Source organism: Antechinus flavipes, chromosome 6, assembly GCF_016432865.1.
Source record: "Antechinus flavipes isolate AdamAnt ecotype Samford, QLD, Australia chromosome 6, AdamAnt_v2, whole genome shotgun sequence".
Lineage (NCBI taxonomy): Eukaryota > Metazoa > Chordata > Mammalia > Dasyuromorphia > Dasyuridae > Antechinus > Antechinus flavipes.
In genome coordinates this window covers 94,096,274-94,119,985 of record NC_067403.1, presented here as the reverse complement: position 1 = coordinate 94,119,985, position 23,712 = coordinate 94,096,274, and the positions used below count along the sequence as shown (strand labels likewise).

The 23,712-nt window shown below is 35.5% G+C and overlaps 1 protein-coding gene across 3 annotated transcripts in view; it reads left to right on the top strand.

Moving 5' to 3' along the window:
* The window catches only part of MARCHF1 (membrane associated ring-CH-type finger 1), a 1,059,500-nt gene that overhangs the window by 972,937 nt on the left and 62,851 nt on the right, over nucleotides 1–23,712 (top strand). For all 3 annotated transcript variants that reach the window (XM_051967077.1, XM_051967076.1, XM_051967075.1), the window contains one exon: nucleotides 13,124–13,304. In XM_051967077.1, the coding sequence (XP_051823037.1) occupies nucleotides 13,124–13,304 (181 nt within the window). The remainder of the gene's footprint in view (nucleotides 1–13,123; nucleotides 13,305–23,712) is intronic.

Below are 23,712 nucleotides of genomic sequence, written 5' to 3'. Positions count from 1 at the left end.
AGGAACTTGTTAAGGTCAAAGTGTTTACTTATTATTTATATAAAATGTTGTTTGTTTGTTTTGCTGAGGCAATTGGAGTTAAGGGACTTGCCCAGGGTCACACAGGTAGGAAGTTGAGACCAGATTTGAACTCAGATCCTTCTGACTTCAGGGCTGGTGCTCTATTCATTGCACCACCTAGCTGCCCCATAAAATGTTATTCTTAAAACTATCTTCATTACTAAGGTAGTTTGAAAGAAAGATTGGAGCTGAGTTGCATATGGTGGGTGCAGCTGTGTTTTCAAAAAGAATATAAAAATAAGGCTATAATATATCATTCCCCATCCTTTGCTTTCCGTAGCTCTAAATCTTCCTATAAACTTTAATATTTCTCCTATGCTGCCATTCTCCCAGTCACTCAGGTTCCAAAACTTGGTGTCTACATTTCCCTACAACCCCACATCCTATCCTAAAAGTTTTCCTTTTAATGTTTTAATTTATGTAAGTTTTCTGTCATTGAGAATTTATTTCCTTTCCCCACCCCAACAAATACAAACAAAACAAAAGGCAAATAGTACGTATCCCTCCCTTTGTCCACATCCAAAAAGATGTTTCTCTGAATGCAGGACTATTCCTCCAGAACTATGGCTAGTTACTGCATTAATCTGAGTTCTTAAATCTTTCAAAGTCATTTGTCTTTACAATGTTGTTATTTAATAAGTTGTTCTTTTTATATCACTGCATCAGTTCATTCTTCTTATATTTCTCTGAAAAAAGAAACATCATCACTTTCATCATTTCTTATGACACAATGATATATACTATTATATTCAAATATCATAGTTTGTTCTGTAATGCCAGAGAAACTAATGCAAGATAGAGATTAGAGAGTTTTTAATATTTTATTTGGATTTCTGAGAGGGAGAGATTTTCTGGGACCAAAAGATTCATTTGGTGGCTCTAAGCCACTGGGGTAGACCAAGGCAAGGGGTTGGAGTCCGAGTACTGAGAGGGGGAATGGACCATCAGTCTGGTTCTGATAGGGTGGGGGGTGAGGACGATAAATTCTTACAAATTGGGAGTTAAGAAGGTGTCCAACTAGAACCAGGAAGTCCGGAGAGATAGAAATAGAGGATACTAATTAGGTATCTGAGATAGGACATCTGGAGTTTTATGACTCTTTTGGGATGTCAGAGTGGCCAGCTACAACCCTAATTATCTCAGTCCTAATGAACAGAAAAGGGGGATTAAGGCAGAATATTTCAGGGAAACTGAGGCAGGACAATTTAGGGAAACTGAGGCAGAACAATTTAGGGAAACTGAGGCAGGACAATAAAAGGGAACTGTGGCACAACAGTTCAGCCATTCTCCAATTGATGAACACCTACCCCTCCTTAATTTCTATTCCTTTGCCATTGCATAAACAGCAACTCTAACATTTTTTCATTCATGAATCCGTTTCCTCTTCATTTGATTTCTTTGGATAAAGACCTAACAGAGTATGAAATCTGTGTCAAAGGATATGCAATTTAGTGCATTTTGGATAAATGGTTCCAAATTGTTTTCTAGAATGACTGGACTAATTAATAGGTCTAATAGTAGTGCTTTAATATGTCTACTTTACCACAGTATTTCCAACATTTGTCATTCTTTTTTTTTTTATCCCTGTCACTATTAGGGGTGTGAAGTAGAACTTTAAGCGTTGCTTTAATTTGCATTTCTCTAATTATTTGGGATGGTCTTGTGACTTTATTTCTTGGATTGATTTCTTTTGACAATTTGTCTCCTCATATCTTTTTACTATTTATCATTTGGGGAATGTAGTTCCTTTTTTTGAAAAATAGGATTACAATTGTATGCAGTTTCTAGTTTCTTAGAGGAATGGTAAAAATAATAGAGCAGAGCATCCCATGATATTGTTGTGTGCAATGAAGATTGGCATAACTTCAATGTATATACAATGGGATAGATTTAGAATTGACTGAATGACCAAGAATAATGGCTAATAAGTTGATGTCAGCCTTGAGGGATGTGTCTAGTAGAATGCCATAGGATTCTGTCAAATCCTTTTCTTTCTTTTTATCAATGACTTGGAAAATGACATAGATGATATAAATATGTTATTGTAAAGCAAGAAGGAATAGGTAGAGGTGATTCAGTGAAGGCTAGACTTGAAATCAGGAATCATACCTTGGATACTTACTAGCTTTATTATGCTCTTCAAATTCATTAGATTATAAAATTGGGATTCAAAAATTTTTCAGTAAGTTGGAAAAATGAGGAAGTTATGAAATAATTTTTAAAAATATGGATAAATACCAAGTCTTGTACTTAAGTTCAAAAAATTAACTGTACAAATATAGGATATAAGTGATATTTCGGAAAGTAATTAATATGAAAAATGTTTAGGAGTTTGAATGGGTGGCACAGTTGATATGAATCAGTATTCTGGTGTGCCAGAGCTAATGCTATCTTAAGCCATAATAAGAAGACAGTATCCAAAACAAGGGAAAATTATGCAATGATATACTGCTGTGACATGACCATGTCAGGACATGATGTTCAGTACAAAAAGAGGTGCTACAGAAAGGAGAAAAGAAAAGAAGAGAATAGAGAGTGAAATTTATAGATCAGTGAGTTCAAATTCAATTCCTGACAAAATTCTAGAATTATCATTAAAAATTAGTGGACATCTAAAAAATGAAGTAGAAGTTAAAAAAACAAGTATGGCTTTATGAAGAAAAGATCCTGCCATGTTAAACTTAAATCCTTTTTTCGATATGGCTAATAGAGTAGTGGATTAGGGAAATGTTGTAAATATAATTTAATTAGATTTTAGCAGAACATTTGACAAAGTCTCATGCTATTCTTATGGGAAAAAATAGAGATATAGGTCAGATGGTAATAGAGTTACATGCATGTTGAACTGATTGAATAGCTAAGCTCAAAGGTTAATTTTATGAATAGATAAGTAACTAAATTGAACATTTACGAAATTTTAAAATAATACAAAATTGAAAGGGATAGATAATATTTAAGACAGCAATATTAGGATCTCCAAAGAACTTGGCAGGTATGAACACTGGGGCAAATCTAATGAAATAAAAATTAATTAGGGATAAATATAAAGTCTCATTTTTGTTCAAAAAAATCAACTTTATAGGTACAAAAAAAAAGAGCAGGCATAGCCAGACTTTAGTTAATTTGGAAAAGATTTGAATGCTTTATACTATATACTCAATATGAGTTAGTAGTTTAATATGCAAATACAATCTGAGGAACATTGAAAAGCTAACAGTCTGAGGCTACTTTGAGAGGTAATAGATCTTCCTTACTGAAGTGTTTGAAAAGGAAGCAAGAGGAAATGAAGAGGATTCTTGTTCAGGTAGTGTTTGGAATGAATGACTTATCCTTTACATTGGTGAGTCTATATATTTTTTTAAATTCTGGGAGGGAATTCAGCCAGCAATGACCAACACTCAATAATATAATATAAAAGAATAATATAATAGTATAAGAATATATACTGTACTATAGTATAAGAAAATTGACTAAAGAAACTAGAAAAAACTTAGCCTGGAGAAGAAAATGCTCTAGAGGTCTGTGATAGTTGCCTTTAAGTATTTGAAAGAAAGTTAAGTAGAAGAGGCATTAAATATGTTTTGCTTAACTTTGGAAACTGAAAGGGACTATTTTACTGAAATTTAAAGGGAGTTAGATAATGATGACTACTGCTAAAATAAAATCGGGTGCCTGGGAAGATTATCAGTTCCCTTTACTCTTGATCTTCAAGTGAAAGCTATGTAAGTATTCATTAGACACATTCTTGATGGTCGTGTTTTGGACTGTACACACTCTGAAAGGTTTCTTTTTCAACTCTGGGATTCTGTGTTCCAACCCTTATTGATTCTTCTTCTGTCATGTCTCTCTAACCAGTCTTTTCCTTTCTATTCCCAATGCTATCATTTAGTTCAGAATATCATTACCTTTTCCTGAGTTAATGCTTTAGACCCCCAGTTGGTTTCCCTAATTAAGGTTTTTCCCCTCCTATTTATCATTCACACTGACAGCAGATTAATGCACTGCTTTGATTGTGTCAATCACACTTCTACTCAAAAACTGTTAATGACACACAATTACAAAGTTCAAATTTCCTTAGCCTGGTATTTCAGACCATCCACAAACTGACTCCAATATATCACACTACCTTCACTGCACAGATACTTGTCTTTGGTCAAAAGGAACTTCCAACCTACCTTTTTTCACTTCTGTAATATTTTCCCTGCACAGAATATCCTTACTACCATCTCTACTTGTAGGAGTCCTACTACTCCTTGAGAATTAAATTGCTACCTCTATGATACCAATCCTGATCACCTAAGCTGGCAGTCACCTTTCTTCTAAATGGCTACATTGTTCGAATGCCAAATGTATGGTTGTAAAAGAGATTATTTTATAGAGGACTCATCCAGGACAAGCACTCACAAGGTGGTCAGAAAAAGTGATACAAGGACACTCAAGGTCTCTCTTAAGAACTTTAAAATTGATTGTGTGATATGGGAGACACTGGCACAGGATTGTCCAACATGGCACATCCTTATCAAAGAAGGTAGTGTGTTCTATGAGCAAAGCAGAATCGAATGATCTCAGAAGAAATGAGATGTTCAAAGTTAGAGAATCCACTTCAAATGTTTATAGAGACTATTTGCATCTGACCTGTGGCAGATCATTCCAAATTTGTATGGGTCTGATCAGTCACAGTTAGACACACAATAATGTAATTCTAACATAATGATGTCATTTAGTCCTCTTTGAGAATGGATAACAACACATCAAGAGGATAGAATGTATGTATTCTAAAGAATAGTGTGTGTGTGTGTGTGTGTGTGTGTGTGTGTGTGTGTGTATAAAAATCTACTTTATAGGTAGTATATGAATAAGTGTTCTATTGGGGATAGAAACTTTCTTGTGCATTTTATACAGTCTTGCACCTTGTAGGTCTTTAAATTTTTATTGAACAAATAACAGGAACAAAAGAATAAATTTCAAAATTGTAGTCGATAGAGTTTTTAAAAGTTAAGATTCCAAAATATTTGGAATTCATTTAGAATTTAGAATAATTGAGAAGTTAAAAAGTAGAGAGGCTACGAAGAAAAAATATATGTTAATAGCAATACAGCATCCTATATATAGGGGCAGATAGAATGTTGGCCCTGGCATTAGGAAGACCAAAGTTTAAATTTAGTCTCGAAACACTTATCAGTTAAATGATCCCAGGCAAGTCACATCTCTTCCTGCTTCAGTTTCCTCTGTTGTAAAATGAGGATAACAGTATCTATCTCACATGGTTGTTGCTAGGATCAAGTGAAATAATTTTTGTAAAGTGATTAGCACAGTGCTTGACACAAAATAAGTGTTACAGAAATGCTTATTCTCTGCTAGAAATAATTTCATTGAATTTAACATTAATCTACATTCAAATTAATTTTTCTTCAGAGAGATATCCAAACTGGCATAGTCTCCCATGGCCTTTGATATGAAATTCTGCTCCAGGATCTCAGATAACATTTATAGGAATTGTGAACAAGGAAAAGATATGTTAAATGATTGCCTGGCTTAACATTCCCAAGTTGAGCATCCAAGTCACTATCCCATTCTTTCAGGTCCGTTGCCTCATTCCTGTGTTAAACAAAGTAGCCTCCTCCCTTCTGTCAATATCTTTATTATTCTTCCAATTAAATTTATTTATTTAGATTTTTTTCTGACTAGGTAAAAGAAGTAATACTTAGCTTTAATTGCTACCTAGACTTAACCAATGAATGGAAGCTGCCTTAGTCAAACTGAGATCTGTTGAATACCTTGGCTTAAAAAGGATGAGGTCTCCTATTGCACTCTGGGCCATCTCCAGTTGTCTTGATCCATATCTGGCCACTGGATTCAAATGGCTCTGGAGGGGAAAGTGAGGCAGGTGACCTTGCCCAGCTCTCCCTCATTTCAATCCAATTCACTTTCATGTCATGTCATCCCCTCCCTGATGTCATGGTTCTCTTCTAGAAGGAAGGACAAACAACAAAAATAGAACACTTACTCATATACTACCAATAAGGTAGTTTTATACATATATATATATATATATATATATGAAATGAAAATATATGGGAAAAATAGAGATATGGGTCAGATGGTAATAGAGTTACATGCATGTTGAACAAAACAAATGCCTACATTTGCCCCTTCCTAAAATGCACATCTCCTTTTGCTTTCTCATGAAGCCCTTCACCTTTTTGGTGGTAGTTAGGGTGTAGTATCTTTGCTCCTCTGAAGTCATACTTTATCACTCCATTGACAAGAGGTCTCCAGCTCATCTATTTTTTGCTGTCCTTTTTTTCAAGCTTTTTCAAGTATTACTTGATGATGTCTTAAAAATGCCATTAGATTCCTCTTGCCTTCTAGTTTTCAAGGTGTTCTTTTCTTCCTTAAGAGTTTGGACCTCTTTTTTCCAATTGGTTAAGTTTCTTTTCATAATTTCCTTGGATCATTTTAATTTTTTCCCTTAATTTTTCCTCCATCTCTCTAATTTGATTTTATAATTCCTTTTTAACATCTACCCGGAACTCTCTTTGAGCTTGTGACCGTTTGATGTTACTCTTTTTTTTTGGGGGGGGGTGCTTTTTTCACTTCACTATCCTCATCTAAATATGAATTCAAATCATAGTAGTTATATATGATCGGGCTTGTTTTTCTTGGCTTAGTCATTTTTATTTTATTTTATTTTTGTGTTCATCTTGATTTGTGGATGATGTCATCTCAGGACTCAGGTCTTCCTTAATGTTATTAACTGAATTCTGTCCAGGGATTCAGTCTCCTAAGCACAGGAAGAACTCCAGCCACCTGTCTAGTCAGCACTTCTGGGCATGGCTTCTAGAAACCTACTTCCTTCATTCAGTATCTGTTATTCTTTAAGTTGGACATGTGAGAGGTAAAAGTTCATAAGGTACATGAGATTCTGATACCAAAAGGTTAAAATTCATGAGGTAAAAATTCCTGTGTCATAAAGTCAAAGTTCATGAGATGGAAGTTCCTGATTCCATGAAGTTAAACAAAGTTGTTCATAAAATAAAAGTTCCTTATGCCATGAAGTTAAAGTTCATGAGATGAAAGCCCCTGATGCCATGAGATTAAAGTTTATGAGATAAAAGTTCCTGATGCTATGAGGTTAAAATTCATGAAGTAAAATTTCTCGAGAGAACATGAAAATTTTGGACCCATTCCACCATCTTACCAGAATCCCCCCCAAGTTCCAATATCTTTCAAGGTCTTTAAAGAGAGAAGTTTGTAAAGGGATGGGTTAGCATAATTGATGACTACTAAATTCCTTTCTACATTTAAGAAAATTATGTTATGAACCAAGAGAATATTTTATACAGCAACAGAAAAATTACGTAATAATCAACTGTGATGGTCTTGGCTCTTTCCAATAATGGGGTGATTCAAGGCAGTTCTAATAGACTTTTGATGGAAAGTGCCATCTGCAACTAGAGAGAGAACTATGGAAACTGTGGATCAAAGCATAATATTTTCACCTTTTTTGTTGTTTGCTTGCTTTTTTCCCCTTTTTTTTCTTTCCTTTTTGATCTGATTTTTCTTGTGCAGCATGAAAAAGGTAGAAATATGTATATAGGGGGTGGGGGGGAGGAAGAATATCATGTTATTCCAGAAGAGAAGTTTAAAGAATATTTTGGGCAAGAGCAAGACTGTAGAATAATATATAATAACTTCCCAAGGTGTCTGTCATGAGAAAAGAAATGTCCATTTGGGTGTTTAACTGATCAGGATGTTTATTTTAAAAGTATTTACTTTATTTTAGTCACACATAGAATCATAATGGTTTGAACTGGAAGGATCATGGCTACAGAGTTGGAAGGGATCTTTGATCACTGAATTCAACCTTCTGCATTTTACAGAAAAGGAAACTGAGGCCCAGAGATATAAAATGGCTTGTCTGTGGCATTAACACATGAATGTTGTTTTTATTTGATAGACAGATGGGCAATCTAAAACTCAAGAAAGAAATGACTTGTCTTGGGTGATATTCATTGCAATCAGGAATAGAACTCTCTTCATCTGATTCTTTCGCTACCCAAATTTTTCCTATACTAGGCTGCATTTCTGCCCCCAAACTTCCTCAGCTTAAAAATCATATGCCTAATTTGATGTTTGATATATAAGCAGCTACTTTTTCCAGCCATAGTTTTTGAGTTTTGGTTGGGAATAGCTCTTTGCCACTACCAATGTTGCACTTGAATCACACAATCCTTCCAGGGACCTACAAGTAAAATCCAATCATGGATGACGAAGATCTTGTGGATATCTTTCTTCACATCCAGGAAATGCATTACTGTTTACTGATTCAGTTCATTTGATGGGAACGCTAGTCTTTGCATATTTCATTCCTGATTCAGATCCTTGCAAAATTAATGTTTCCATGCTCTTTGAGGAAATTTGGTTCTTTTCAGAAACACACTTTAATTTAATAACCCATTTTTACCTTTCTTCCAGCATAATTTCTTCCCAACAATTTTCATGTTTAGGGTTGAGGACAGGACAAGTTTATATTCTCATTACAGTATTTTAATTTATTATTTAGTCAGAATACTTTGAAACTTTTGTTTGGGTGGGTTTTTCCTTTCTTAATGATGCTACTATTTCTGTTTTAGTTCCAGTGGCTTTTTGAGGCTGGTATTTCAGCTCTTAAGACCATTGAGAACAATTCCAACAAAGTTTGAAAAGGACTCTTGGGGTCCTAATTGAGTTGGATGGCTTCACAAGGGCTTAATATACAAGAACCTCTAAAAATGAAGTATGTACAATAGGAACAAAAATGAATAATCTTTTGATTTTTCCCAATGGGAAATGGCTTTAAAAACGAAAATGCTGCTGCTGTGTGTTTTTTTTTTTAATGTAACTTTTTTCTGAATTAAAAAAAAATCATACTTATTAACTTATAACTAATAGTTATAACCATTTATAATACTAATTAAGTATAAATTAAAATCATAAAAAAGGGATATCTGAGAGAGAGAGGTCAGATAATCTGATGAACCAGGGAAAAATGGAAAACACCTATTTCTGAAGTTCAGGACCAGAGCTCAAAGACTAGAATCTCCACTGTGACACTTACTTATAAGATCTTGAAGAAGTCACATGCCCTTCCCCACACAAACATATTAGTTTCTTCTTCTTTTTATAAAATAAGACAAGAGATGGAGTAGGTAACTTCTGAAGTCCTTTCAGTCTCTAAATCGATAGTCCTCTGAACATTTGAACTGGCTAAAGTTGAATGAGCTAATTTTTTTTTTTTTAAAGATAGCTTAAAGACTCCCTTTTTCAGTCAAGCTAATGTAAAGATTAATACTAGGAATTCTTTACAACAGCTTCAAAGCTTTTGGCACATAAGACAGTGGGAACACATTGAATTTGATGCCAACAGGAATTAGGTTTGAATCCTGAATCTGACATTTGTGAGTGCCAAGTCTGGTGAGTTACTAAACCTCACTAAGGCTCATTTTTCTCACCTGTACAGCAGAAAGTTGGGCTATTAGGTGGTTCAGAGGATACAGTGCTAGACATGGAGTTAGGAATACTCATCTTGAGTTCAAATCTGGCCTCAGACATTTACTAGCCGTGTGACCCTGGACAAATTATGTAATCCTGTTTGCCTCAGTTTCCCCCTCCCCCTGTAAAATGAGTTGGAAAAGGAAATGGCAAAGCCATTCAAGTATCTTTGCCAAGAAAACTCCAAATAGGGCTGGGAAAAGTTGCACTTGACTGAAATTACTGAACAACAAAAAAGCAGGAGATGGAAAAAATGGTAAAGATGCTGGCTTTAGATATATACAAAGTTGAGTTTGAATCCTGTAGCACTTAGGACCATGGTGACCTTGAGCAAAACTTCTCTCTCTGGGACCTCCCTTTATTTCCTAACCTATCAAATGAGGAAGTTGACTGGATAATCCCCCAAGTCCCTTCTAGTTCTAAATTTTGAATTCTGTAAGTCTTTTGCAGAGCTAAAAGAGATATAAAAATATAAACTGTTCTTATGTCACTTTTTAAAAGGCTTCTCTAACTCCATTGTATTTCCCTCCCTTCTACTCCCCCACACTCAAATGAAGGCAGAAAATAATGAAGTCTTTCAGCTTGCAGAGGTTTTCCATCAGAGAATCAATGCTGCTGGAGTGTTATTAGGCTGTTGATAGAAGCAGCTGAGGAGCTGGTCATGATGTGCTCTCATTTTCATTGCCTGATTCTCCTTTTAACCTTTTCTTCAATTTCAGTATTTGCAGAGGCCTTGGTGATTTATTTGAATGATTGTTTCTCATTACTTTAAATTGCCTTCAGGTGTGAACTACAGCTCTAGTGTATTATTTAAAGGTGGAGGCCAGGACTTGGAGGGGACAAGGAACCTCATATTTTCCTTAAATATTGGGAAAGAGTTTGGGAGCTTCCCAGTCAATCCCTATAACCAGTGGAAACTGTATTTGTTTCTTGATACAGTTTGAAGAGCTGTTTTCCATCAGAAAACAAAGTGAATGAGAGCAGAATGTCCTGGATAGTCACAGAGATAAAGTGTTGACATAATAACGTAAATGCTGTAGATTTCAGTCCCACCATGTTGGCCAATCAAAACCAACACTGGTTCTGAATTTCTTTGAAATATTTTTGGGGCAGAATTTGTACTTAACTTTTTCTTGGTTTAGTGTACAGTTTGGAAGTCATTTCATTTTACTTGAGGACTGGGATGCAAAAGACAAGCTTCCTATGGGCATACTTCTTTATTTTGAGGTTGGCAGAATTTGGTTTCAATTCCTGTGCCTGGTTGCAGATGAGAATTTGAGCTCCATTTCATTTCCTCTGAGGAGGATTACTGATACAACATCCTTCCTTCTCTTTATACTGAAACTTCAAGGGAATGGAGCATAAGGGCATTCCTACATTCTTATGGGTCTACCAGCATGACTTAGCTTGTTAAAAAAAAAATTATTCTGACTTTTTAGGGAGAAAATGAAATCATTAGACATTCTTCCATAATTTTGTCAAAACCATGCTGAGTTTATCTAATATCTGTCAGACAGGAAGAACTAAGAACCTAGATAAAGGATTTGAATTTATCACCCAGAGGGGTGGGGGGAAAAAAAAACTAAGCTAAACCAAACTATTCACCAAAGATAAAATGCAAATACTTCTTGAGAAAACTTCAAATAACCATAATCAGGAAATCAGGAAAATGTTATCATCTGGTAAATAATACTTCCAAAACCAGCTGTCCTAGGCTTTTGTTTGCTATACACAGACTACTCTGTGTTTATTAATTTTGAAGAGTCTTATTTAAATTATCATCATCAGCCACTTCTCCAAAATAATTTAAAAAAAAACCAATTTTTGTTTTTTAGTATGAAAATCTTTGTAATGTAGTCAGCTAGATACTCTCTATGCTTAAATTACATTATAGGAGGCACTTTCAAACATACAACCTCTTCCAGATTGGTAGGGTACTATTTGGTAAATTATATGCTGTCACTCAAGTTCTTATGCAAATTAATCAGAGCAGTAGTGGACATAAAAACATCCTGCAGAACAGGACTTAGGGCCAATATTTCCCAAAACAGAAGCAAACTTGCCCATGAGGATATCACTGATTACAATCTCCCATTGATTGAATGTTTTCAGTATCTGGGATTATAGATGAGTTGTAATGGTAAGAGATTTGTTTACATATGAATCTTTGAATGACAATTTTTTTTTTTTATGTTAAGTCACCCAATAAACACTTTAAAGCTTAAGTCCAGTTTCAACCAACACACAAAAAAATGGACAAGTAAATCCTTTGGTACAGAGAACTCCTAGTAAGGAAACTTCCTTTCTGTAGATCTGTGCCTGCTCTAAAATTTAGACTTAGAGAATTGCTTGGGAAAGTTAGAAATTATAAATGATTGCCAAGGGTCACATATCTAATATGTTAGAGCCAGGTCTTGATTCTGAGGATAGTTTTAGATATAACATATCTGCCTCTCTCAAGCAACTAGAATGCAAAAAAAATAGATAGGAGAGAGAGAGATGATAGCTATATAGAGAGAAAGAGGATAGGTAACTTTTATACATATAAATATATATATGTATATGTGTGTGTGTGTATATATATATATATATAATGAGTATATCTGTGTACACATAAATGTACAAACATCCATGGCCTATATATGTTATAATACATGTATATATAGGTATATGTATATGTGTGTGTATATATATATGTATGTGTATGTGTGTGTGTGTATATATATATATATATATATATATATATATATACACACACACACACACACACACACACACACATGTATCTCTGTGTACTTTGCTTTGTGTCAGTGCTTTGACCTGCATAATTTTGGATTTGGGCTGGTTACCCTTTATTAAATAGTTTGATGACGCACTCCACCCCATTCCCACAGCTTGCTATATTGGTGTCCGACTTAGTGTGGACATTTGATTTACTTTAGTCATACTGCAGCATCCCAGCCTCCCCAACAACAGAGATTATAAGCACACACCATAATGCCTGGGAAAAAAAGTAAGGGAGGAATGAAGGAGGGAGTGAGGAAATAATGGAGGAATGAAAGGAGGGAGGGAAAAAGGGAGGAAGGAAGGGAGGGAGGGAGAATTCAGGTATATCATGAACATATTTCCTTGCAGGGTTATTAAACTGGAAATTGTGGAACTTGTAGTTAGTAAGGATACATTTCCCTTTTCATTCTTAGAAAAGACTAGGATTTGGTGGTTTAGTTTTGAATATACCCTACTGGAGGTAGATCTTATTCTGGAATCTAGTTAGAATAGAATGGCTTATCTCACTTAGTGTAACATAATGTTCTTTCAGGCAATGACTTTTATATTTGTTTTTTTTTTTTTTTTCTCTCCCAGCATCTAACAATGCTATACATGTAACAGGTCCTTAATATACGTTTGTTGAATTTCTTGTACTGAACTTCTAAGACTTAGAATGAGTAGAAATGAAATACTGAAAAGTGAAACAATTCTCAGCATTTTCCCTTCTCCCATTCACTAAATTTTGTTGTCCTCCTCCCAGGATCTGTCACTGTGAGGGAGATGATGAGAACCCCCTTATTACACCATGTCGCTGCACAGGAACCCTACGGTTTGTTCACCAGGCCTGCCTGCACCAGTGGATCAAGAGTTCAGATACCCGCTGCTGTGAACTCTGCAAATATGACTTCATCATGGAGACCAAGCTGAAACCACTCCGGAAGGTATAGCATTATCAGGATAATTATTTTTAAGTGTCAGAACACATGGGCTAATAATTGGGCAAGTAAACAGTATATTTCCCATTTCCCATCTCAAAGGTTCAGGGCCAAGGTACTTACTTCTCTTTGCACTGAGGGCTGTGTTTGGCAGATGTACTCATAAGCCCAATGATGAAAATAGAACCTTATCTCTGTTATTTTGTCATTCGTTTTTTGATTTCCCAGATTTCACCTTCTTTTCATCTCTGAGTGATAGTCACTTCTTCAGGGCCAAAAATGAGCAGGAAGATAAAATTTATGCATAATTTCTATATAAACCCACCAGCTTCTCTGATCTTAACTTACCTAATAAATAAACTTAACCACTCACCAAGTCATGTTCCTATCCCTCCATTCAAATAGCTACCTTCCTCATTTGGACCTTTAACACATCTTCATTGGATTATTGTGGTGACTTTATCATTGGTTTTCTACCTTAAGTCTCCCCCTCATTCATATCTACCCTCCGTATGGATGCTAAGTCATTTTTCTAAAATGTAAGGCTAACCATGTCACCCTTCTACTGAATAGACTCTTTTGGCTCCCTGTTATCTCCATAAAATATAAATTTCTTTATTAAGCATTTATTAGTTTAGTCCTTTCCTATCTTTCCACTCTTCTTATATATCATTCCCTTTATGCCCACGATAATCCAACTATTTAGGCTTCCTGCTTTCTATTCCTCACAATGTATTTCTTCTCTTCAAGCTTTTGTATAAAATCTTCTATGTTTAGAAAAGTTTTCCTTGTCTCTTTCCTTCAAGATCCAGCTCACGTCATCTTCTAGGAGGCCTTTCCCTGTTTGTTCCCCCAGCTGCTACTGCCTTTCCATCTAAAGTTACCTTTCATCAACTCTAAACAGTATATTGCCTAGTTATAGGCATATTTTCACTCTCTAAAATATAAGCTTCTTGAAGCAAGGTTTTTTGTTTGTTTGTTTTTTATTCCAAATGCTTAGCACAGTGCAGGTTCATAGTAACTAATTGTTGATTCATTAATTGATTGATCAGCATGAAAGTTAATAAAGCTAAAAATAGAATTTCACAAAAGGTAATTGGTCCATGATATAATGATTAATCTCATTTCTTAGAAATTAATTATTAAATATATCTAGAATAGATATATTTCTTTAAAATATAAGATTTGGGATATTATTTTAAGTAGTTGGCTTTTCATGTATCATAAATGAAAAAAAAGATTGATTGTACTCTATATAAAGCTTAAAGTGTAGGAAAGGTATCTTATTTTTTTCTGTATGATTTCCCATCCAAGTACATTACCTCATTTTGGTCATATTTTACTGAGGATTTTAGGATCAGATTATATTCAGAATATGAGTCAAAAAGAAAATTTAGCATCTAATTCAGAACTGATCAAGGATAACTTCTAAAAGCTTCCACCCAGTAGAATGCAGGACATACAATGCATCCCTAGTGGTCAGGACTTGGGATTTTTTACATGTAAAGTTCCTCCCCATCCCACTCATCATCTCCATTCAGCTCCCTGCCTCACTACAAGCTTGCAGATATGAATACCAATTCAAGTGAGAGGGACCATGAGGCCTGAACTACTGAAATAATAAAACTACCCAAAGCTTTTTCATTTAAATGAAATGCAAGATGTGTGGTGAAGAAGAGCATTACCTTGAAAGTGAAAAAAAGCTCCCAAATTGAGCAGAAATGAAGACTTAAACAAAATATGGCCGGTACCTGTCTGGGATGCTGTCCTACCTAATCCTTCATTAGTTCTGCAAATGAGGAAGAAGGCGACCAATTCTATTATTAATGTTTTATAGATTGTATAAGACCTTTCATCCAAAGATCTGGAAGTAGTTTATAAATATAAAATATGACTCACAGAGCTCCTCAGCAGCAGGTTTTGTCTTCTCAACAGATGTGGGAGCCAAGGCACCAAGAGGTTAAGTTCTTTTATTCCCAGTCCCAAAGCAATCAGTGCCAGAAATAGACATAGACCCTGCCCTCTGCTTTAGCCACTGAACAGACGCTGTTGAGAGTGGAGAAATGACATACTATTTAGCCCTGTGAAGATTTAAACTGGCTACTCTTAATATTCAAGGACTGGCAAGCTGTTCCCAAACATCTGCAGAGTACACTCCCATTCCTCATTTTCTGAAGAATCATTTCACCTTGTGAAAGAGAATCCTAATATGATTGCAGCTGTCCAGGTGAACACCATGGTTCATTCCTCCCTCCCCCAAACACTTTCTTTTTAATACTATAAAGAAACCAGGAGGCTGGAATGTACCTTGAGAGATCATTTAGTTTAGCCACCACCTGCCTACCCTTCTTGGATCCAGCCAAGGAAAGTTGCCACTGATTTCTTTTCCTCCTCTAGAGAGGACTCTTTGTATTCCGATCCATTGTTTTACAGTTGTGCTGGGAATCCTTTCAACTGTATAATTAGGACAAATCCTCTAGAACCACTGGTCATCTCTAGTTGCTTTGTAAAATGTCACATTGAATAACAGGCTGCATGACTCCCACGGGCACCCATCCATTCTGATTGAATAAATCCCAAGGTAACTGTGTAGTACTTTGGCTTTCGTTCTATCCCAAGTGGTATTGCAAAAAACAAAAACAAAAACAAAAACAAAAACAAAAACAAAAACAAAAACAAAAACAAAACAGCTGATCACAATAGTTTGTAGGGGAAGGAGCAGTGATTCTGATATCTGAGAGCCTGGATTCAAATTCTGCCTCTGAAACTAATTAATGGTGTGACTTTGGGCTAGTATCCTAATTTCCCTGAGCTTCAACTTCTTCCTCTGAATTCTTCTGTAATTGAGGAGTTTAGATTAAATGATCTTTGAAACTGAATCCAGCCTTCGTTCTGTGATCCTTAGATCCATTCTGCAAATATTTTAAGAAGGTATATTTAAAGAGAGTTGTGAGGAAGAACCATGTGTAATAGTTCTTACATTGAAAATAAGGATTTTATTTCTAGGGCTCTTGTTACCCAGATGTAGAAGCATGAACAAGCTAGAATTGTGAGAGAGAACCATGTGTAATGGTTCTAACATTAAAAATAAGGATTTTATTTCTAGGATTGTTATTATCCAGATGTAGAAATGTGAACAAGCTAGCCCAAATCCTCAGTCTCCCCATTTGGAAAAATACTATATCAACTACATCTCTTTCTAGCATGTAAGTGAAAAAAAGTAATATCTGAAACATAAATCCAGATCTCCATTCAATAGAACCTTGCATATAAGAAATATTATTTAAGAAGTATAACTCTTTAATTTACTTCAATAACACAAAAACTTATTACATTTTTTCTGTAGCTTTTAAGGGGGTCTCAAGGTCAGTCCTAATAGATCGCTTCACTTAGAGAGACCTAGAAGTCTGTGTAATTAATTGCAATCTCCTTGGCAGCTACCTTACTTTTTATAAGAGTCTAAAGGTCAACCCTATGAAATTATTAATTTAGCTAATGATTCTGAAGACCTCCCTCTAGCCAATAAGGGCATGAGGCAACACTGAAGTAATACACTTTCATACAGAGGAGAGGGAAAATTTCTTCAGAGACTGAAGAAACTTGAGGGGTTAATAGGAAGACCAAAAATATGAAGTAAGCCTCACTTCACTAATTAATATAATAAATGCCCCCTACAAATCCATAATTGGCAAATACATCAAGGCTGTTTCCAAAGGAGACCCTTTAAAGGCTACAATAATGCCCATGGGATTCTTTATTAAAAAGTGATTTACATCATCCATAATCCTTTATTGAAGCTTTTTCAAGAAAAACTGAATAAGAGCAATTCCACCAAGATTCTGAATATCAGGAGCAATTCTAAGTCCCAAGAGAATCAAATGGGCACAAATTTACAAAGTCTGGTGATTTCACAATGCAATTGGGAAAAGACACACCTAGCAATATGGACTCATCTAAAGGGTTGTTTCAGGTTTTAGGCTCACAGTTTTTCTTTCTAGATGAGCTACAGTCAAAATTATAGGTTAAATCAAATTGGTGAGAAGAAGAAGCTCTGATAATAGCTGAATTTAGTTTTAGTTTTTGGTTTTTGCAAAAGGAAACAAAGAATTCAACATGTCCCATAAGAGCATCTTGTTGAACAACATAGATTTATCAAAAGAAACACAATCAGACTAATGCACCATTGATGGAGTTGTGAATTGGTCCATCCATTCTGGAATGAAACCTAGAACTGTGCTCAGAAAGTTAGTAAACTGTACATATCCTTTGATCCAGAGCTGCCTCTACTAAGCCTGTACCCCAAAGAAAACAAGGAAAATATAGCAATTCTTTTTGCAGTGGACAAATACTGGTAACGGAGAGGGTGTCCACCATTTTGGGGATTGACTAAGGAAATTATATTGTAATGTCCCATAAGAAATTATGAAAAAGATGGTGTCAGAAACCCAGGAAGACTTGCATGAATTGATGCATACTGAGGTAAACAAAATCATTTTTAAAAATCATTATATAATAGCACCAATGTCACAAAAACCACTTGAAAAAACTTAAGAACTCTATTTATTGCAGTGACTGACTATGATTCTAGAAGACCAATAATAAACCATGCTACCTACTTCCTGATAGAGAAGTAGTCTCAAGGTGCAGAATAAGATCTGCATTTTTGGACATGACCAATGTGAGAATTAATTTTTGCTTGACCACACACAATACTTACAAAAGATTTCTTTTTCTTTTTCAGTAGAGGGGAGAGACGTAGAAAGAGGCAAAAAATAAATGTTTATCAATTGAAAAATAATATGTGAGATTCTGCCTTCAAAAAATATACATCTGATAGGCAGTATTTGGGTTGTATCCATGATCACATTATCTGATAAGAGAAATTATTTAGCAGCTGGCCCTAAAAGTAAATGTTAACCAAATGTAAAAAGAGAAAGGAACAGCTAAATTCCCAGGCTGCACAACTAACTGCACAACTCTGTAGCTCTCTGTAGCACAACTTTGCTTATGCATACAAAGAAAATACCTCATTTCACTTCACATGTTGATATTCCTTAGGAAGAAGGACTTTTAGTAAATTAAGTTCCAAAAATGAACCTTCCCTTTCCTTAAGAGCCACAACATATATTTCTAAAATGCATCATGCACTTCTCTTATTTCATAAACAGAGTATAATGTATATAATTGCATCACTTTTCAATGACTTAGAATTATTATTATGAATTGAAAACTTTTGAATGTACTATAATTTAGTGATATGCTCAAGTAATAATAAGGTGTTGGTTCTTGGATCCAGTTATTTTTAAAGTTCTTGTGTTCACTTTATATATATTTATATGTAAATGTATATTTTTCTTTTCTTTTTTCTCTGAATGTCAGGTTGTGAATTATCACTTTCTCAGGATGCCAATGTATTTTTATTATTCAGACATTTTTCAATCATGTTCAACTCTTTGTGACTCCATTTGGGGTTTTCTTGGCAAAGTGACTGAAGTGGTTTTCTTCAGGAAACTAAGACAAACAAGGTTAAGTGATTTGCTCAGTGTTCTACAACTAGTAAGTGTCTGAGATTGCATTTGAACACATGAAAATGAATCTTTCTGATTCCTGGCTTGCCATTCTCTCCTCCGAGTAGCCTAGCTACCCTGCCAATGTATTAGCTTCCACTAACAAAGTTTTTTCTTCCTCACTCACTGTTCCTACACTTTCTCCCTTTCCCTGGAAAATACTCATACTCCACAGGCTGAGAAGCTGGTTAAAAAAATTTTTTTTTAGTCTGCATACATAAAAGAGAAGTAAATAAATGTTTAGCAAATAGATCATTGTGAAGATGCCAGCAGCAGTGGAAGTATGGCAAGATATAAGCACTATATATAAGCAGGTGAGTCAGCATGGCTCAGGTGGTGCCTCGGGGAGGGACATATTATATAATCATGTGATAATGGAAGTAATCATAAATTGTCACCTTCAATAGCAGAAAACCCTACACTGCTGGAATAGTGACTGGCCTATGTCTTTTTGTAGTAGCCAAACTGGAGAGTTGGAAATGGTCTCTTGTGTGTTCAAGTCAGTGGGATTAGGGTAGAAGACCCTAGATCCCTTTGCTTCAATAGAAGCTCTCTATGCCTTTCTTTTTCCCCTTGAGAAAGTGCCCAAAAGTTAGTTATCCTTTAGAACCTTTAATGTTGGTCTTCAAAGCTCTATGTGTCCACTGGGGTCACACTCTACATTGCTCAGACCTGGAACTCCAGCTCCTCCCCAAAGGTCCTTTGTTCCTAACTAGTGAAAATTGAGCATGTGGAGAATTCCTAGACTCACCAAAATGCAGTTCGGCTATCCTCCTTCCATGCTGGCAAGTGTATAACTTTCCCTCCCAACTTTGCTCTGGGAACATTAATCAAACCTTCTTTGCTGTTCCCTATTTTCCTATATTATGTTGTCTTTCCCTATGAAAATATAAGTTCCCTCAGGGAGGGAAGGGACTATTTTCCTTTTATATTTTGCATCCTTAGTGCTGATCTCAGTGCCTGGAATGTAGGAAGCACTTAATAAGTGCTTTTTCATTCATTAATTCATTTATTCATTGTGATCCAGACAACTAAGATGAAGTTTCCCCTATAGGATATTTCTGTACAATGGAAGGAGAGTTCTAGGGGAAGAGGTGAGGGTTGGCCTGTCTTTTCTTAATGACAGAGAAAATGAGATTCTGAGGAAGACAGAAAAAAAAAAAAAAAAACAACTTATTTTTGTCATCTCCCCTGGAATATACACACATGTTTCTTAATTATGGAGTGAAGTCATCTCTTTAAAACAGGTATTATCTCTCTCTCTCTTACATGGTTTTTTCATTTATGTTCCTTCCAACAGGTGATATCTCTCTCTTTCTTTCCCTTTCTCTCCTTTTCCCCAAGTTTAGACTACTAAGACCTACACTGTCAAGATCTAACTTTATCTTTGATCCCATACTTCTTACTCCAACCAAATTAATCACATTGCCTTCTCCTTAATGTAGTTCACCTGCTCCCACCTACAGGCCTTGGGCTGACGATGCCCTGAGACTGGCTCCTGGCCCAGCAAGAAACACATAAGAAGTTTCCTGTCTCAGGTAGAAGCTGCCTCAGTTGCAAAGTCTCTTTGTCACGGGTGTCTCAGGTCTGTTGTCTTTGACTGCTTACCTATCTTATTTCTACCTTGCTTTGGCCTGCAGCACCCTGATTTCTGACTGCTTGCCTGGCTTTTGACCCTCTATCCCAGACTTTTTCTTAACCAGCAGCTTCTGAGCAACGCTCCTGATTCCTAGCCCCTACCTTTTTGCCCTCAGCTTTGATGCATTCTCAGTTGTGGCCTCTGACTCTGCCGTGAGACCCATGGCCACCATGGCATGATACGACTGCAATGCAGCATGTGGCACCCAGAGCCTTTTTGCTATTATCCAATTCTGAATACTGGACTGGATGGTGTAAACCAAATATGGCTGATCTTTAAATTCTTATCCAATGATTAACCAACAACTAGAGATTCTTCCTAAAGTCAATCAGTGAACAACCTGCTAATCATAATAGTATATATGCAAAGCACTCTGTCAGAAGTGGAAGAAAATTAAAAGAGAAGCTGATAAGTGGATCCCACAATAGGGGTTGGTTTCCAATAAATCTAACTTTCTCAAATTACTCATAAGGAAACTGTACTTTAGTGGCTTGTCAAAATTCACACAGTAATAAGTAGCAGAACGTTGTACTGGGGGAGGGTCCAATCTGTTGACTGATTGTGGTATACACAGATATGTGGAAACTGTTTAAAAAATATAAAATGGCCTATGATGATAGTGAAGACTAGAATAGGATAAGCATGGAATAGAGATTTTTATAAGTATGAGGACTAAGGAAGGAAAAATCATCTCAGAGAGTGGGGTCAAAAAAGTCTTCACTATAGAGGTATGAATTAAGTTAAAATATATAGGATTGCAATAAAGGGAGATGGAAAGCAGAGGAAATCAGGAATGGTGAACAGCTTTAATAAAAGAGGAAGTAGGAAAGTGCTAGAAATTTATAAGAATTGGGAAGTAGTTCAATTTCAGACAATTCACCTTGAAATGTAGTATCTATGGGGAAGGAGAGTAGAAGAAGGGATGAGGTAAAACTAAGAAGAAAGGAAACACTAGACTGAAAAGTTTGAATTCCACTTAGTGAGACTGTGCAGAGTGTCATCATCAATGCATATAGAAAATTGATAGAGCAGGGGTAGATTGGAAGTGGCCAGAGAAATTGAACATCGATAACAGGAGGCTGTTGCAATTATTTAAAAAAGTAATCAGACTCTGCACCAGAGTGATGATGTTTAAAATTGAAAATTGGAAATATATTCAAAAGATATTAAAAGGATCAAGTTGATTTGGTTTAGTGACCCAACGAGATGTAAGAAAGGAGAAAAGAGGCAAAGATAATACTTAGGTGACTACTTAGGTAGCCCTGTGGGTGAATATTGGTTTAATTAATGGAAGCAATAAAGTCATTGAAACAGTCAGCAGGGAAAGATTTTAAGTTCTTTGTTAAACATGTTGAGTTCTCAATATCTCTAGAACCCCATCTATCTAATCTTTCCAGAGAGGAAATAAAACTGAAGCCGTGTCCAACTTGTGACAGTTTTGAAAATTTGGGCTTAATCTCTTATGATTATTCAAATCTTGGATTCTTACTGAAGGATTCCCAGCTATTCCAGTAATTGAAATGTACATGTAAACCAAGGTGATCAATTAAGTGACTCCTTTCCCAGATCTTCTGTCATCAAAAGTGAGAACTTTAGCTTTCTTACCAATAAGGCCTTAGTATTAAACTCTGAACTTATAGTGTTCAAAAATATATCCAGAAATAGGAACCACATAAGTCTACTCATTACGAGATAAAGACACAGAACTTTGTAATAAAAATCTTTTGGCATTACAAGACTACTTAATGCTGACTTCAACTTGTGGGTGCTCAATGGCATAATCACCATCATAACAACATTTATGGAAGATACTTAAATGTGCTCTTCCCCTAAAGATGGTAATCACAGAACACTGAACCTAATTATGAACTGCAAAAGTAAGATTTCTCTCTAATGTACTAAATGACAGAAACAGCATCATTAAAAGAAAATGGTTCCAACTTGATTCTTGATTGTTGAAGTACCATTTTCATTCTTTTGATTCTTCTTCCCTTCCTCCCTTCCTTTTCTCCCTCCTTTCCTTCTTTCTTCCCTTTCTCCTTTCCTTCCTTCTTTCCTTCCCTCCCTCCCTTCTTCCCTCTTTCTTTCCTTCCTTCCTTCCTTCCTTCCTTCCTTCCTTTTTTTTTTTTTTTTTTCTGCCTGAAGACTTTTATGATTTCAGGATGATATTAAGTGTTTTCTTAAGAATTACAAATGTGAGCTTACTACTTGCAAGGATTTTTTCCCCAAACGATTATGAATCAGGATATACACAACGTATTTCATGCTTTGCATTTGAGAAGTATTGCTTTGGTTTTTTGTTGTTGTTTTTTAATGACATGTTTAAGATCACATTGAGATATCAATTAATTTTTTAAAAATTCAAAGGTGAAGGAAAAAATACTCTTTGAAATTGGGAAACATGTTTAATCTACCATTAGCTAGATTTCTGTATGGGTACAATGCCCCTTAGCAAGAATCTCTTTTCTGAAAGAAGTGACCCAGGATGTGAGTGACTGCTAGGTATGGGTACAACAAAGTCAGTGTCCCACCTTCCAGCTAGGGAAATGTTGTTTTCAATATATCTTAATACATTTGCATAGTATGTTAATAGGACCTATTAAATTATTTAGGGCTCCTTTTCCCCTCCATTTTAATTCTTCATTTTATGTTCCTCTTTAAATGTATGTTCCTCTTTGAATGTATGTTCTTCACTAGAGCTATGGAGAAAGCATAACTGAATTCTTTTTCTCTCTTCTTCACCGCTTTCACTATCTCTGTGCTGGTATTCATAAACAGTAGATCAGGAAGTTGGGAGGGAGGAAATAAGACTGGTAATAATTGTCTTGCATTTGCATGGTACTTTACAATTTGCATTATATCTTGTGCCTCCACTAAGACCATTTGATTTAGGCAGGCATTATTATCTAATTTTATAGATTAAAAAAAAAAATCTGAACCTCAAAAAAATAATTTCTTCAAAGTCAATCTCTTTAATAAGCAATTTGAACATAGGTTTTTTAACTCTCTAAGGGATAGGGAAAAAATAATAGATTTAAAGTAAAAAGAACTGGTGCTCAAATCCTAGTGTGGCCATTTTATTACCTATGTGACTTTGAGCAAATCACTGAACCTTTCGGTGCCTCAGTTTACCCACCTATAAAGTGGCCTCAAAAGCTTCTTCTGGATCTAATTCTATGACTCTGAGAAGGTGGCAGAAGATAGAAAA